Source organism: Manis pentadactyla, chromosome 4 (genome assembly GCF_030020395.1).
Source record: "Manis pentadactyla isolate mManPen7 chromosome 4, mManPen7.hap1, whole genome shotgun sequence".
Classification (NCBI taxonomy): Eukaryota; Metazoa; Chordata; class Mammalia; order Pholidota; family Manidae; genus Manis; species Manis pentadactyla.
Genome location: NC_080022.1, coordinates 4311724 through 4328588, shown reverse-complemented (window position 1 = coordinate 4328588; position 16865 = coordinate 4311724). Strand labels below are relative to the sequence as shown.

The 16865-nt window shown below is 62.0% G+C and overlaps 1 protein-coding gene across 10 annotated transcripts in view; it reads right to left on the bottom strand.

Moving 5' to 3' along the window:
* Positions 1–27: 27 nt before the first annotated feature.
* The window catches only part of ESPN (espin), a 28753-nt gene continuing 11915 nt past the window's right edge, over positions 28–16865 (bottom strand). Inside the window, exons 4-15 of one of the 10 annotated variants that reach the window (XM_036925361.2) lie at positions 16569–16751; positions 16306–16437; positions 13591–13792; positions 12462–12739; positions 9763–9924; positions 9483–9675; positions 6972–7117; positions 6614–6877; positions 3219–4854; positions 2089–2168; positions 1983–1994; positions 31–836 (exon numbers count right to left, since the gene is read on the bottom strand). In XM_036925361.2, coding sequence (XP_036781256.2) covers positions 756–836; positions 1983–1994; positions 2089–2168; positions 3219–4854; positions 6614–6877; positions 6972–7117; positions 9483–9675; positions 9763–9924; positions 12462–12739; positions 13591–13792; positions 16306–16437; positions 16569–16751 — 3369 coding nt within the window. In that variant the 3' untranslated portion in view covers positions 31–755. The other 9 variants (XM_036925360.2, XM_036925365.2, XM_057499662.1 and 6 more) reach the window with 9 other exon arrangements.

Genomic DNA, 16865 nt, shown 5'->3' with positions numbered 1-16865 from the left:
AGGGGCCCCTCGTCCTCCTCCCACTGCACCAAGGCGGTGAAAGGGGCCGGGGCGCAGACGTAACGGGAGGGAGGTGGGGGCGGAGGTGGGGCCCCGGGAGCGGCAGCTCCGTCCCGACGGGCAGTTTGCAGTTTTCATCTTTTCTGGTAAACAAATGACTGAGAGGAAACCCTTGGCGGGGATGGGAAATGCGGCCCGGGCGGCGCCGGGCACAGATCTGGGTCATGGAGGGAGGAAAACCCCTTTCCAGAGCGCGGGGCCCGCCTCCGCCCAGGATGCGCAGGCGACGCGGGTTCCGGGGTGCGGGGGAGGAGGCTGCGCCCCGCAGGGAAGCCAAGTCGCACCCCCGGGGCTGCGGAGAGCTCTGCACATGCCGACGGCCAACGACATGCAAATGTATGTAAATAGTCATGCAAACAGGGAGCATCTTTTCGCGTCAGCAGCTCGGGCACTTTCCTGGGTGGTGGCGGCGGCGGCGGCGGCGGCGCGCGCGCGCGCTCTAGCGTCACCCCGGGCTGGGGGTGCGGAGGCTAGGGGTGCGGGGGCTGGGGTGGGGTCAGGGAGGTTTGCGAGCGCGGGAGAGGAGCGCGGCGCGGCTCCCAGCCCTTCCACTCGGGCCGCGCAGGCCAGGGCGGGGGTGGGGGACGGGTCCCCCTAGCTCGCGCGTCGGCTGGCAAGAGGGCGGCATTTAGTACTTAGCGATGTCCCCCTTCTTCAGGATGATCTGTCGCTGCCAGGGCGCCAGCTTGGTCTCGTCATAGCCCAGCGTCCGCAGCTTCTCCGACTGCTCTTTCTCCCGCTGCAGCTCCTCCTGCTTCTGTCGCTCCTCCTCTTTCCTAGGCATGCGGTAGGGGTAGAACCCCAAGCAAGGGGGAGAGGGTGGGTCAGGCACCGTGAGGGGGTCGCCGGTAGGTAGGAGTGGGTTACTGAGGGCAGAGGCTGGGTTTGCTGAGGAGGGAGGGACTAATTAATGGTGGGCAGGGCAATTGGTTCTAGGGGGCTAAGGGCTAGGTGATGGGGGGGTGCGGGAGCGGCCAGGGACTGGGCCCTGGGACAGGTAGGCAGGATTGCTTGGGACACAGGTACTTGATTGGGAGCACAATGGGGACACACAGGAGCTGGGCGAGTGAGAGACTGTGGCTGGATTATTGCTGGCTGGGGGTGTTACTGGAAATGTGTGGGGTCACAGTGTGGCAGAGGATGAGGAGGGGGTGTTATGGGGTCAGGGAATGAAATTATTGAGGCCTGGACTGGGTTTGGGCTGCTGGGGGTAGGCACGCATTATTGGGAGACAGCAGCTGGGTGTTCGGGACAAGTTATTAGAACAGCAGGGTGAGATCTGCACTGCTGATGAGACGGTCACTGAACATATGCAGCTGTTCAGCATTTGAAATGTCAGATGAGATGTATATAGGCAGAATATGCATGCAACATCTCCAATACTTCGTTTTTAAAAAAGACTATGTTGAACATCTCATTAGTAATTTTTATATTGATTAGGTATTGAAATCATATATTGATATATTGGGTCAAATAAAATTATTAAAGTTACATTCACCTATAGCTTTTAACTTTTTCAAAGTGGCTACTAGAAAATTTAACATTAAGTATATAGCTTGTATTACATTTCTGTTGGTCAGCACTGAGCTAGATTAAGGGGGGTGGGCAGAAACGACATTTTGAGGAAGAGACGATCAAGGTTATTGATACTGAGGTGGGGTTCACGGCAGGCCAGGTTAATGGAGCTGGGGGGTGGGTAACAGAACAAGGTTATTAGGCCATAAAAGCTAGACTTTGGGGTAGAGTGGCCAAGTTATTGGGGGAGAGGGGTCTCGTGGTATTATTGGGAGCAGACAGGCTGTGCTACCGGGCTGAGTGACAAGGGGATGAGCTCCGGATGGGGCTGGATGAAGGGGCAAAAGGACTGTGACTGGGTGGGTGGGTGGGTGGGTGAGGGGCAGGTCGGGCTCAGCCCCACTCACCGCTTCTGCTCCCTAGAAGGAAAAAGAGGCAGCGTTACTTGGAGCCACTGCTTCAGGGACACAAGACACCCTGCCAGGCCCCACATCTTCTGGAACCCCAGCTCACCTTTCCTCTTCTAGCTTCTTCCGCAGGAGGTCCCGCCTCCAGGCAGGCAAGCTGGCCAGCCGGTCCTCCTCCTCCTTCTCCTGAAACACAAGCACAAAGCTTCAGGGCCACTGTGGGCTGGGAGGTAGGGGGCCAGAGGGTGTGCTCCCCCGACCTGGGGGTCTTGCATGAGTAAGGGACAACAAGACATAGGTAGAGTTGATGCCTTCCATGGGCAAATGGATGAAGATGCCTGGGCACAGTCCCCTCAAAAGGGGACTTCTGTTCCCCACCCCCTCATAACTCAGGTCCTATGTCCTAGAAACACTGCGAGAGGTCAGAACTGAGGGTAGGGGATGTAGGAGGAGAGCAGAGAATCAGGTTCCCCACAGGGGCAGGCAGACAGATGACCCTGGGCCCATGAGCCAGAATATCTGGGCAGACCCACACCTGGGCACCCACAGATTCTGCCAGCTCAGTGAGGCTCAAGCTGCCCCCAGGTTCCACTATGTAGGACCTTCTGGCCCAGGCCTGTCCTATCCCCAAATGGAATAGACACCAGCTCTACAATTGTGCCACCACAGTGACATGGCAGGTGGAGGCATCAACAGGCAGCTTACAGCAAAGAGTTTTATTACTTGGGTGTTACAGCGGAGAACATGTCACACAGAACACTGCACACGTGGCTCCCGTGATCTCCGCTAAAGAGGTGTCTGTGAGCGTCAGTGGAAAACCAAAGAGCCACACTGCCCCACGGAAGGCCCACAGTCCCTCAGAGAGGCTGCTGCTTCCACTGGCTCCAGGTAGAGGCAGACAAAGTCTGTAGGACCAGTGGGGGACACCCGGTGTGCCCTGTGCCATATCCTGCCCCTTCTGGCCAGCGCCCCCACATTCGGCCATGATGGGGCCTCAAAGACTGTGGCAGCCTGGTCCTAGGCACACTGGGCTTCCTAAGGCCACCCGTCCTGGGCTCTTTCTGCCCGCTTCTGGCCTCCGGAGGACATCAGACAGGCATCCACGCCCATGTTACGATGCTTGAGGGTAAATTCCTAATTCTGCTGCTCAGATGTCAAAAAGCTCTGCCTCCTTCTCCTTCCAGAAGGAGAAGCTGCGGTCGATGTAGCGGCATATGTCCTCGTTGCTGAATTCGCCCATCTCAGACACCAGCTCCAGGGTGTCTTCCGCTGGGGCTTCTGAACTAGGAGGGTCCGATGTCGGTGGAGGCGCGGCTGGCGGGGGTGGGGGCTGTGGTGCAGGTGCTGGGGCCTCGGGCTGCCCCTGTGGCCAGTCCTCCGTGTGGGCTGTAGCGGCCTCTTCCCCCGGCTCCCTCTCCTCCTCTTGCGCCTTCTCCGTCTCTTCTTCCTGGGCCGGCTCAGCCTCTGGGATATCTCCGAAGAACTGGAGCCTGAGGTCTTCGAAGCCATCGCTCCAGCCGCGCCGGCCAGCCTCCACCTCCTCCAGCACCACGCGGTGGAAGAGGCGGATGAGCTCCCATGGGTGGCTGCCCAGCCTGTCGAACATCTCATAGCACAGCAGGTGGCGGAACTTGCGCTCCTCGCGACTCAGGCCCATCTCGAGCAGCTGGAAGTAGCCGAGCATGAAGAGGTCAAGGGTGAGGCTGTCGTAGCGCGGGGGCGCGCCGCCGTCGAGGGGCGGCAGGAAGTGCTCTGGCCAGTACAGGCTGTGTGCCAGGCCCGGGACGCGCGGCTGCTGCGCCGGCACCTGCTGTAGCAGGCTCCGCCAGTGGCCCAGCAGCTTGCCCACCCGCTGCCTTTGTTTCAGCAGGCGCAGCAGCCGCTGCTCGGGGCCGTCGGCAGCCTCGGGCCGCGCGCAAGCGCCGCCGGCCACCACGCGGGGCAGCAGTCTGCGCAGGCGCGCATGGGCGTGGCGCCCGGGGCCGCGGAAGGCCCACCTGCGCCAGTGGTCCAGGAAGAGGTAGACGATGCGCTCCTTGCGCATGTCGATGTAGTCCTGGACGCCGCACAGCTCGGTGGAGAGCGGCGGCCTGCGCGCTAGCTGCTCGGGCTCGGGTGGCGCCGCCTGGCGTCCTGGCGCCTCGGGCTGGCCCAGAGCGCCCGGAGGCTCCTCGGGGGCAGGCAGGCCGTTAGCGGCGTCGCGGGGCTCGCCGGGTCCGACCGCCACGTAGTCCTCCTCGAGAATGGGCTCGCGGCCCGGGGCGCCGGCGGGCCGTGAGAGCTTGTTTCGCGGGCCACGGGCGGGCTCCGGTCCCTGGGCGCGCAGCTCATAGACTGCGCAGAGGTGCCGCACCGAGACGCCGCACTCGAGGATCTCGCGCGCCACGGCCTCGCGGCACCAGCTGAGCGAGTGCGAGCGGCCCAAACACAGAGGACCCGGGCGCCAGGGCGCGTCGGGCAGCGGCGCCAGCGGCTGACCCGTGTCGGCGGCCAGGAGCTCGGCCAGGTGCGCGGGCCGGCCGCCCAGCGCGGCCAGCAGCGTGGACATGCTCTTGAGCAGCGTGGAGATCTTGCTGCACCAGAGAGGCAGACTGGCTGCGCGGCCGTGCATGCGGCGCGGGTCGACGGTGAAGCGCGGCGCCGACAGGGCGGCCGAGATGGGCAGCAGCTGTTCCAGCTCCAGCTCCAGCTGCTCCAGGTGCGCCTCCAGCTTCTGCGCCTTGTGCAAAACCTGCAGGTTCTCAATTTGCTGCTCAATGCGGAGGATATCGGCCTCGGTCATGAGCTCGCCGAAGGGCCCGAGGATGGCGTTGTGCTCCCGGGAGTACCTCCAGCCCTCGCGGGGGTAGCAGCACGAGCTCGCGGCCGTCAGCTAAGGCGAGGAAGACAAGAGAGGGGAGGGAGGCGGGTCTCCCTCTGGCCCGGCTCCCGCAGCGGCCGCCAGGGACGCCCTTTACATGTCCCAGGTGGTGTAATGGCTCCGCGGGGCTGCGTTTGCAAGGATGGGCTGTGCCTGGCCAGCAGGCGATTACAGTGGGGCGAAGCTTCGGGCCGGGCCACCGCTCCCGGCGCTGGATAGTGTCCACTTTGATCGCCGGCGGGGACACAGCTGGTCGTTGGGCGCAGTTCCAGAGGCAGGGCGGGCAGACGGGGTCTCCACACCTGGCTTGGTTGCTCATTACACCACCGAAGGAACATGCAAAAGGCGTTGAAGCTGCGATGCGCGGCAGCCGTCTTCCACCCCATCCAAGGTCTGAGATTTCAAGGCCAGATCCCAGGAAGGCCTCTCCTCGTCCCAGACCGGTGAGCCCTTCTCAAGCAGCCCTGCGGCCCAGTCCCTCCCTGTCCACCCTGTCCGTGTTTTCCTGCTAAAGGAGAGGTGACGCTGTGGCTTCCACTCCTATTCCCACCCCTCACCCTGGAATAATACGATTTATAGAGCTTGGTATGCCAGGCACTTCCTAAGAGTCTCATTATTCCTCACTTTAGTGCTGGGTTTTTCCAGCCTGGGGGGCTGACCTCATCCCTTCGCAGACCTCCCAATGCATCCTAACCCATGACATACAATCCATTCCCCATATACAAACGTGAAGATGCCACTTCCCTGCTTAACCCCCTTCTCAGGCTCCTCACCACTCCCAGAGAAAGTCCACATTCTTCAGGGCTAGGTCCTGGTGAGCCGACCCCACTGACCGCCCCAGCCTCCCACAGGACAGTCACAGTGCCGGGCCGTGCTGACTCCTCAGCTCCCCCTCCCAGCCCCCGCTCTTTGCCACTCCTTTCTGTGTCCACCTCCTGCTCATCTTCCAAGTCTACCTTGGACATCACTTCCTCCTTCCCTAACACCACCCCTAAACCAAACAGGATGTCGGCTTGGAGCAGCGCCAGTCCTCTGACTCCCCACCACAGCACCACCCATATTCTAGCAGCCAGTTATTTGCCAACCTGGTTGCTCTCTCACCTGGCCCTGTGATGGCACTAATCACTGTACTGAGGTGCTACTGGTTGGTTGGTTGACCCCCCTTGCCCGGCTCCTGCAGCCACCTTGAGACCCCGCCCTAATATATTCACGATAAATCCCCAGAGGCTGCCACGTGGGGCGCATACACATCCCCCAGGGAATGTGTGTTGAGTGGATCAAGGGCAAACCCTCCTGCCAGCCAGTGATAATCAGCCTATCTGACAGATGAGACAGTTGAGGTTGGATGAGGCTCAGCTGCAGTGGCTGGAAAGTGACAATGCAAGAAGAACTGAAGTTGGCTAACTGGGACCAAAAACCTCTCAGCTACTCAGTGTGGCCCCTGAGCCAACATGGTGAGCCTCACCAGGGGCTTGCTTGCCATGCAGACACTCAGCCTCACCCAGAGCTCCTGAATCAGAATAGGCCTTTTTATAAGATCCTAGACGATTTGAAGGCCCATTGGAGTTTGCCATCTTACTGAAGGACAGGCTGCTGGTGGATGGAGACTGGAAACAGTCCCCAGGAGAGGGGGTGTCCAACCCTGCTTTTCTCCAAAGGTAATGGGAGCCGCCTGAGGTTGAAGGGCACAGGCAGGGGGTGGGGAGTTGGGGTTGGGCTCTGAGCCAAGGTGACAAACCCTGGGCCTTCTGGGAAGCCCCACCACACCCACCTTCCGTCTCTGCTCCTCCTCCTCCTGCATCTTCAGCTGCAGCTTGCGCACCATCACCTGGCGCTTCCACTCAGGTATGGGCCGGCCCTGCTCGTCGTGCGTGGGGATGAGCGCCTCCACATCCAGCTGTACGCCTGGTGCAGGGGTGGCAGGTGGTGCCGGTGCCATGCTTCCATTGAGCAGTGGCTGCGGCCCCACTGCCGGTGGGGTGGGGCTTCGGGCCCGTGACAGCGGGGGCGATGTCAGCTGCAGTGGTGAGTCAGGCTGCAGGGAGAAGCAGGGGAGAAGGAGCGGGACTGAGCGCCGAGCAGGCAGGGACCAATGGAGCCTGGGCAGGGGCGCCTGTTGGGCTGCCTACCTGGGAGGCCGGTTGCCCACTGCCAGAGAACACCGTGGTCAGTCCCTTGCTCTGCGGCGTCGGCTTCAGACTCTTGCCAGCCTTGATCTCAGCCAGTAGCTCTGAGTTGTCGCCCGTTGGGGACATCATATTGAAAGACTTGGTGCCTGTGCGAAGGCAGGAGAGGAGGCACTTGTTGAGGTCGCGTCTGAGTTCCCTCTGCCCCTACCTGCTCTTCTCCTGCCCCCTCCCCAAGTCAGGATGGGCGGGGCCAGAGGGCTGCGCTCCAGATCCTGAGCCCTGAGTGGCTGCTCTCAGGACCCCAGAGGCAGGTCCTCTGCTGGCAGCGCGCAGCCCCAACATCCTCGGGGCCCTACTCACGGGGTGTGGGGCCCCCAGCTGGAGGCCCCTGGGAATTCATGAAGGTTTTTGGGCCAGCCTTGGGAACTCCAGCAAATGTCTCCACCCAGCGCACTGACTGCTCAGCTCCAAAATACTACCTGGGGCCAACCACCTGACCTTTGTCCTGGGTTCCCTGGTTCAGCCCTGCTGGGGTGGAGTCTCCCTCCAGCCCTCTCTCTGCATCAGCAAAGCTCAGTGACCCTTGGACTAAGTCTCCTGAGGCCTCCATGGTTATATGGACTCGGGACCCTGGATGCCAAAACCCAGCCTGTTCCCCCCTCCACACACACCCACAGACAGACACATGAGCAGACACACTGGTTGCAAGCCTGGAGCACACTTACGGCAAGACGCTTCTCACTCTGGGGAACCCAGGAGAGCAGAGCCCTTACTAAGCGTATGGGGCGTGGGCACCCAGGAAGAAGGGCCAGGGGATAACATGCAAATGTGCCACCCAAAGTTTGCATTTTCCAACTAGACCAACAGACATGACTGGATCTGGGGAGGTTGTCTTTAGAGCTGATGAAGGCATGGCTGGATGAGGGAACTAAATGAGAGGCCAACAGCTCCTGAGTTCTCTGGGCTGGGGATCCCAGAGCACAGCATCAGGAGATGAGAAAGGCACCAGGCAGGCACCAGCCTTTCATTTATTTAGGCAAAACTGTCAGGCACAGAATTTGCAGGTGTGGTTGGGTAGGTGTGGGGTGGGAGGCCCTGTCTGTGGCCTGGGGGACCCCTCGCCTGCTGGCCTCTGGCCCTCACCTCTCCTCAAGTCCCGAACCCCTTGGGCCTTGCTTTTCCTGCACACACCTGTTGCCACCCCACCCCTCCCCCTTGCCCCCTCAGCCAGGAGCCATGCACGCAGCTACTCACTCTTCCTGTGCCTCAGGACTCTCACTTCTAGGACCGAAAGGAGAGAAGTGACAGCGAAGTTAGGAGTGGAAGGGGGCTGGGTGAGGCTAGGACAGTGGTCAGGGAGGACAGGAGGAGGGGAGGGCGACGTGCAGAGGAGGAACCACACGCCCCTCTGACCCTGGCTCAGGACGCTCTGGGGCTCCGTGAGGGTGCTCCACCCAGCCTAGCTTTGCTGCTGTCCCTGAGGATTGGGCAGAGTGCCACTGGCTGGGGCCCCCCTAGCAGAGGCCTCAATCTTGGCATTGGGTTGTCAGAGGGCGCCTAGCCAGGCTCTGGCTGAGAAGGGCTGTCTGGAGAAGCCGAGTCTACTTTTCTTCTGTTCCTAGCCTGGCTCTGAGCTGCAGAGGGAGGAAGCTGACTCCACAGCTGCAGGCCTTTCTGGAGGCCCAGCTGGTAGTGGACATGCTACCATGGGCTCCGGCGAGCAGGGCTGGGGCTCCCTAGGCCTCTCGGGGAGCCCAGGCTAGCCCTATCCCAATCTTAATGTACCCCTGTTCTCCTAGTCAGGGAAACAAGGCTTTGGATGGTGCCACTAAGCATGGTCCCTGCCCTGAGTGTATGGGTGAGGGAGGCTGGGCTGGGAGAACGAGCACCCACGTATCACCCCCTGGGCCTTCCAGGAGCCCTGGCATGCAGGAGACCAAAAGGAAGCCCAAGAATCTTGGTCACCATGTCTAACCCTGAAAAAAGGGTGCCCTGGGGAGCTGCCAGGAGGGGAAGGGCAGTTGTGATAGGTCACTGGCCTTGGTTATGCATCGGGGAAGGGCTCCCGGCTGTAGCTAGCTTGGAAGAACACGGGAGAGAGAAGAGGAGAGGAAGACTGACCCAGGATAGAGACGGGGCAGGAAGAAGGTTGGTCAGCAGCCTTGCCTCCTCGACGCTAGTTCTACTTCTCAGAGCCTCCCTCTAGTACCAGCTCGTCAGCAACACCAGCCACCAGAGCTGGGAAGCCCTTCCTACTGGATGGGAGGCTGGCCCAGAGAGTGAAGGAGACGTGCTGGAGGCCACACAGCCCAGTCCAGCTCTGGCAGGAACTAAAGCAACTCAGAGCCTTCCCATAGGGTCAAGTCCTCACTGGGGCACGGGGGCTGCGGGAAGAACAAGTAGGAAAAGGGGAAACACCAGCGAAATCGCAGCTGAGGAGGGCGCGGTGTCTAGGTTTCCCTCCCCTTCAGGGCTAGTGCCACCCCCATTCCTCAGCCCATCCCTACTCACTCCCGGTGGACGACGAGGACCGACGCTGTCCGCAGCCAGGGCCTGAACCCTCGAAGGGCAGAGGCGGAGGAGGCGGCGGCGAGCTCAGGGCCTCGGGAAGCGGGGGCGGCGGCGGGGGCGGGGGCAGCTCCCTGGACGCTTTAGGGTCCGCAGCGCAGCCGTTGTGCACGTGATTCCCAGGGAGCAGCGCCGCCTGCGGGGGGCAGAGGGGCCAGCGAGTGAGAAGCGGGGCGGCCGGGCTGGTCCCCGCATCCGGCTGGTGCGTGCTCGGGGCACGCACCTCTTCGCTGTGCGCCATGTCCCGGCGTGCGGCCAGCGGCTCCCGGGGGCAGCGGCCCAGCTGGCCGTAGTAGTCCCCGGTGCTGGGCTGCTTACTGAAGGCGCGGGGCTTGCGGCCGGAGTCCTGCCTCCGCAGCGCGTTGTGGCCGTCGCGGGAGTTCAGCTGTGGGGAGACAGCGGCGGAGTGGGCCGCAGGCACTTGTCCCTTATGACCCTTACGCTCCCCTCCCGACTGTCCACCTTCCCCAGGTGCGCGGCCAGCTCCTTCCCAGATCATCCTGTTCTCGGAGTGGGATGGGCAAGGATCACGGGGGCCTCGGTGGCACCGCGGGCTTGGTCGGTCCTACAGGGAGGGAGTCGGCGCGGACCAAGGGGACACGGGCCCCGCTGAGGCTAGAAGGGGCGGGCCCAGGCGCGCGGTGGCCCAGGCTAGACGCCAGGGGGAGCCGGAGAAGGGGCAGCTCCCCGCTTAGCCAGCGTTGAGGCCTCAGCCGCACCTGACTCCCCGCTGTCGGACGGTCCAGTGCGTCCCGGAGGCTCCGCAAAACCCTCTCTTGCCTGGGCCGCGGCTCCCAGGGAGCCCTCTCAAAGCCCTTGTCCTGTTAGGCTCCTGCTTGCCCAGGGCCCTCAGCCACTCGGCCCCGGGGCTGGGGCTGCTCCTACCTGCGCCCGCGCTGGTGGCCCCGCTGTGCACCTGGCAGCGGGGGTGGCCTGGACCCGACACCTGCGCTACTTGATCCTTCCGCTCAGGTTACAGCCCAGCCCGTCCTTAAGAGCGCCTTTGGGTTCCGTCGGCCTGACATCACCCAGGGCCCGCCAATCCCAGACTGAAATCCTCCTCTGCTCAGCAGCAGGGGATGCCACGGGGTGCCCAGTGCTCGGCCACACCCTGCCGCTGAGCCGCGCCTGCCCTGTGGGCCAGATGTGGCCCCGGCCTCTGTGCCTCTCCCTCCACTAGGTGCTGAGGGCCTGGCCTTCATCCCCCCCACTCATCTCCTCCAGCCACCCAGACAAAATGCCGGCCTGACCGCCGGTTAGTGGAGCCTCCCATATTTGGTCGGCCTGGGTTCCGGGTCACATCCCTGCCCTTCCCCTCCTGCATCTGGAAACCATCGCCATCCGTGTAAGTGACACCAACACCCGTGCCCAAGCCTCGGGTTTCAGGGGCTACAAGGCAGGCTCGGATGACAGCGCTGTGGCCTGCCCCATCGCAGCTGACCCCTGCTAAGCCCAGCCTGGGGAAAAGGACAGGAGGCTGCAGGGCTAAAGGCAATGTCAACTTGTGGGGGCTAGCCCCTGCCCCACCCCCAACCCATGAGCCTCTGCTGCGGCTCCGGACCCTCCACGCCCCAATAAACCAGGCTCATGTTGCAGGAAACGCAACACCGCAGGATTTGTTTTCCGGGCCAGCCCGCCCCCTTGGTGTCCCCTGCAGCCACCAGGCCCAGGGCACTATGACCCTGCTCCTGCAGCAGCCAGGCTAAGGCAGGCCAAGGGTGGGGGGCAGCGTGGGGCGGTGGTGGCAGGCACACAAAGGGGCCTTTGTGGAGCAGCCTGTCTGTCGCCTGTGGACCAGCACGCACACGCCCGGAGGGACGGAGACCATGCAGTCCTGGTGCTCTGGTTCAGGGGAGGGAAGGGGGCACAGGATAGGCCACCTGTCTTTGGGCTTTGGGTAGGGTTCACATAACCCCTGCAGGCCTTTCCTAGGCCCTCTCCACATGGTGGAGATGAGAGGGGCACCTGATGATAGCTTGGTCTGCGATGGCATAAAGGAGGGGCCTGTGGAGTCACTGCAGAGGCTGTGTCCCTCCCTTCCCCCATCAGGTGACCTGGGTCACCTATATGAATTGGTTACTTAGCTTGGCCCTGCAGTGGCTTGCCTTGGGCTTGAGAGAGAAATACAAGGTCAAGGTTCCCACAGAACCCTTGGGGGCATCCACCCCACATTCAGCCACTTTGAGGTTTCAGGTTGCTCCCCACCACTCAGACCTGCCTTGCTCTGTCCCCATTGGCTAGTACCCCAGAACTCCTTTGAGCCTCCCTGCCCAGGAGCCTCAGAGCTGCCCAGACCAGCCCTCTGCTCCAGAGCCTCAGCCAGGATCCCAGGGGCCCTGACATCCTGGGTACCACACACTCAACATGCCCACACTGAGTTCTCACCAGCTAGCTTGAACCTGGCTCCCATCTCGGGACGGGGAGCTCCAGCCTCAGCTTCCCCAGCCCCCCAGCCCCCACCAAGTGCTGAGCTCTGCAGGGGCCCCCTCACCTTGCCTCTCCCTCCCCCTAGCCCTCCCCTTCACAGTCATGCCACCTCATCTCCCACCTGGAAGACATCTCCCTGGGAGCCATTTTCTACCTGAGCCCAGGGATGTGGGCATGCGTAGGTCTGTGGAGTTTGCACATACTCTCTGCCAACGCCACAATTGCCCTGTCACTCTGTGCGAAAGGGGGAAAGGATCCAGTTCCCAGGAGGCACAGGTGTCTGCCTCCAGACTCCCCACAGGGTGGTGGCTTTGTCTTCCCATCTCCCTGTGACTAGCCTGAGCCTCCAGGGGGCTGGCCAGGAACTTTGACTCTTGAACAGGCCATCGTCCCAGGGACCCCTGCCCTGTGCCCAGAGCCAGACAGTCTCTTGGCCTCAGCTGTCCCCCATCAGCCCCGTACCCTGAGGCAGGCAGGTGGGTGGGGATTCACTACCTCCTTCCTGAAGGCCTCGGTCTCCACGTGGCGGAGTTTGTTCTTTGTCTGCATGTACATGTCAGCTGCATGTAGCCCCACAGGGGGCTTGGGAGCTGGGTAGCCCGGTGGAGGTGGGGGCAGTTGGGTGTCTGGGGGCGGGGGCGGAGGAGGGAAGCTTGGTGGCGGCGGCGGTGGTGGTGGTGTGGTTCTGTCTGTCTTGTTCCATGGCAGGCCCAGGTCAGGGCTCAGCATGTCCATGTAGCTCTGTATATCTGCAGCTCTTGAGCTAGGAAGCCCTGGGGAGGGAGGGAAGGCTGGATTTGGGAGTGTGCAGAGAGGCTGTTTCCGCAGTGCTGAGACCCTCCCACCAGGAAACAACTTGCCAAGTGGCCTCAGGGGTGCAGTTTGGTATGACCCCACTGAGGGCCCCTGACCTCCCCCTGCCCTGCACTTGTTGTGAAAAGACCATGTGCTCGGGTTTGGAGGGAACCTGGGCTCCAGGGCATTCCTGCCACCTTTAGGGCAGAGAGGCAGCTCCTCCGGCAGATCTGGGAGGAGTACGCATAGCCACACCCAGTCTTTGCAGGGCACCCTGCCATCTCTGCAGGCCACCACCTAGTGGCATGAAGCAGGCATCGCAGGTGGACGGTCGCTCATGCTCAGGGTGTGGTCAGCATGAGTGAACATGCATGCCTGGCTTCTGACTGAGCATTTGTGCATCCAGGTGTGCTTGTGAGTGTGTGCACAGGCTTCTCTGTGCTTATAAGCATGTTTGCACTGGTCTGTGGACATGGTGTATGTGTGCTGGTAGTTGTGTGCATATAGCTGCACAACTCTGTATGTGTGGTTGTGCATTCATATCTGTACATTGCACACATGTATGAGAGTACACTATTGAGTGTGGGTGGGTAAGTGTAGGGCCTGGGGAATGTTTTCTGCACGTGTAGTGAGGATATTGTGAATCATGTGCAGGGTGCATGTCTGAGGGACAGTACATGCGGGTGTATAGGTGTGCTTGTGCTGGGCACACATAAGTGTGAGTGTCCCCTTGTGGTGACCTGGCAGCCTCCAGCATCAGCTGTGGGCAGAGCAGGCCAGGGGCTGGCTCCAGCCTCTCTCCCTCCCTCTTCCCAGACCCGACACTCACCAGGAGCCATGTGCCGGCCCTTGACGCTGGAGTGGCTGGAGGAGCAGGAGTCATAGTTGGAGAGGGTGCTGGTGGGCGAGCTGAGGTCAAAGTTCGGTGGCTGGACGGACATGGTGGTATTGGGTGAGGACATGCCCGAGTCAGGCTGCTTGGTCTCCAGCTCAGCAGACGTATCCCGGGACAGCACACGATGCTCCACGCTCTGAGCAGAAAGAGGGGAGACCGTTGGAACGACCTGACTGCTCCTGGCCAGGGTTCTGCTCAGGCATGCCCTGCATGACCTCGGCCAAGCCACTTCCTTTTCTGGGCTCACTTCCCCATCACAAGAGGGTCCCTCAGGGTCTTCCCAGGCTAAGATTCAAGCCCAGCAATGCCACACCTACTGGGAAACTCCTACCCCCGGTCCCTCCCTGCTCGGAGGCAGGCGGTGAGAATCTGCTGTGACAGGGGCCCCAGGCTGGACCCCAAGGGGAAGGCTGCTATGTCACCAGCCTTCTCCGTCCTCAGCGCAGCCAAGGCCTGGGCTCCCGCGTGTCTGTGGGGAGGGGTGCAAGGTCTGCATCTGTGAGAGTACTTGCCCCGGCTGGGGGTGAGGCAGGGGTGCAGGGCCCCTACAACCTGCAGGAAAGACTGATCCCCCATCATGTGGCCAGCAATCCATCTCTCTTTGCCAGACCATAGCAAATCCCAGTAGCAGTCCAGCCCCTGTCTCCTGATGGGCCCCTTGGGAAAGGGTGGGGCCCGGGGTGGCCCAGCTTAGGTGGGTGTGCAGCCTGAGCTCAGGCTGCTAAGCCTGCCATCCCCCACCATCCTTGCCCCTGCCCACAGGCCTGACCCCCCAGCCTGAGATGGGCTGGGTTGGGGGCCCTGCTTACGTTGCCCATGTTGGCTGTGCTGCCGGCAATCCTGTCCGTTTGCTGCCTCTTGCCCAGGCCTGCTCCTCCCTGCCCTGCGCCCCCTCCCTGGCCGAGAAGTGTCACAGGCCCCCTGGGAGTGGGAGGCAGGCCTAGCACCAGGTAACAGCTCAGCGGCCACGCTCATTGGCCCCATAATTAGGGGCTCTGTGGGAGTGTTTGCCTTTTCTGGGCCAGCATCCTCCGTGACTTGGATCTGTCGCTGCCGCTGCTGGGCCCATCTGGGCGAGGGGGCCAGGGCCCCGTCACCCCACCCAGTTTGGGGGTACCCGGCCCTGCTGCCTAACCTATGAGCCAAGGGGAGCCCAGCTGAAGATGCTCTTTTCTTGGACGACAGCAGTGGGCACTCAGGAAGCCCAGCCCTGACCCCAGAGATTACAGAGGTTAGGGGCACAGTCTCTGCAGCCTGGAATGGTGGCTTCAACACTCGCCTCTCTTGTGCACTAGCTGCACGACCTCGGGCAATTCACAATATCCTGTGTGTACCTGAGTCTCTTCACCTGTGAATGGGAATAACAGTACTGCCTGCCCCTTCAGATTGTAAAAAAGATTTTAGAAGTTAGTGAAATAGCCAGTAAATAACATATGGGTCAACTATCAGTATTAATGTGAAGGTTAACCGAGATCACACCCTAAGGCGCTGAGCAGGGTACCTGCTGGAGTCAGAATTCCAGGAATGGTGCTTATTGTCAGCAGCAGCAGCCACTGTCAAGTGTGGACGGAGGGGCTAGGGCTCTGTGCCACCCCCACTCCATCCCCAAAACAGAATGCCGGTCTCTCAGCGGGAAGGAACCCACCTCTGATGCAGAAATGCCCTTTATAGCATCCACTCCGGCTTGTATTCCCTACTGGCAGGGTGCTCACCACCTGGCGGGCCACTACTCTCTCTGGGTGGCCCTTCTGGGGGGAAATCCTCCTGGGTTCAGCTGCAGTCTCTGACCCCTGGGCCTTGCTGTGCTTTGGCGGGATACCAGAGCCAGTGCCCCTATGTGCTCACAGACAGGTGAGACAGTGCTGTGGGCAGGGGGCTGTCCCACTTCTCTCCCCCAGGCCTCATTTCACAGTCCCTCTCGTGGCCCCATTCACTGTGCCCTGCAGCTGGCCCTTCAGGAGGCACTTGTGCAGCCCAACCCCATTTCCTCCCTCCTGCTCCAAAGCAGGATCACACCACATGGCGCAGAGCCCTGGACTTGAGTTACCCATACCTGAGCTCCTGTCCCAGTGGGGGACTTCATGACCCTGTGACCATAACAAAATAATTTAAAGAATAACACAAGTTTCCACTTCTCATAACCACCAAGTAAGCAAACGACAGTGTAGCGGTGGAGAGGTGGCTGCAGGCCCGGACCCCCACCCCCTGGGCTCCACCATTTAACAGCTGTGTGGCCCTGGGTCTCCCTGAGGCTCAGTTTGCCCACCTGCGGTGGGGGCACTGACACTACCCACCCCAGAGCGTGGCGGTGACAGTCAGAAGAGCTAGTACATGAGGGCTGTGGGCGACGAATGAACTGGACTGCCCCACTGGCAGGTACACGTCTGATTTCTCTGAGCCTCCTTCTTACCAGGATGACGCTGACCCCCCTCCCTTGGCCTCTCTGCCTCCATCCCCTCACTCTCTGGGCTGAGAGGTCCTGTGGCTAATGGTCTGCGGCAGAGTTGTGTGACCTAGGAAGTGTAAGGGCCTTCAGGTCCCTGAGCCGCAGCTCCCTCCGTGGTTAAAGGGGGTAACACCACCTGCCTCTGGAGGAGGTGGGGTACCGCGGGGGTGAGGTAACTCCGGGGTGCAGCACCCGGGTCGTACCAAGTTCTCCACGGTGCGCAGGTAGCCGGTGCAGTGGCTGTGGCCATTGTAGTCCGAGAGGTCGGCGGCAGTGTACCCGTCGCGGTCGCGCACGTCCAGCTCCGCGCCGTTCACTACCAGGATCTGGCAGCACTGCGGGGGCCCGCGGTGAGGACGCGGGCAGCCGGCGGGGTCCGCGGCGCCGGGGCGGGGCTGTGCTGAGAGCGCAGCGCCAGCAGAGGGCGCCCGCCCCGCCCGTCCTCCCAGCCCCGCCCCGCCCTCACCTCCAGCTCCCCGTTCTCCGCCGCGTCATGCAGTGGGGTCCCGCCCCACAGGTCCGCGGAGATCTCGCCGCCGTGCAGCAGGAGCCAGCTGAGCACTTTGGCGTGGCCGCGGCTCGCCGCGAAGTGCATGGCTGTGGCGCCATCCTTGTCCTGCTCCGACAGGCTCACGTCGGTGCAGCTCACCTGGGCGGGAGGGGGCGGGCAAGAGAGGGGCTGGGCTGGGAGCTAGGCCCCTCCTGGCCCCGCCCCCGTCCCGTGAAGCCCCTGTCCCTCCCGCGCCCCGCCCCAACCTGTTCC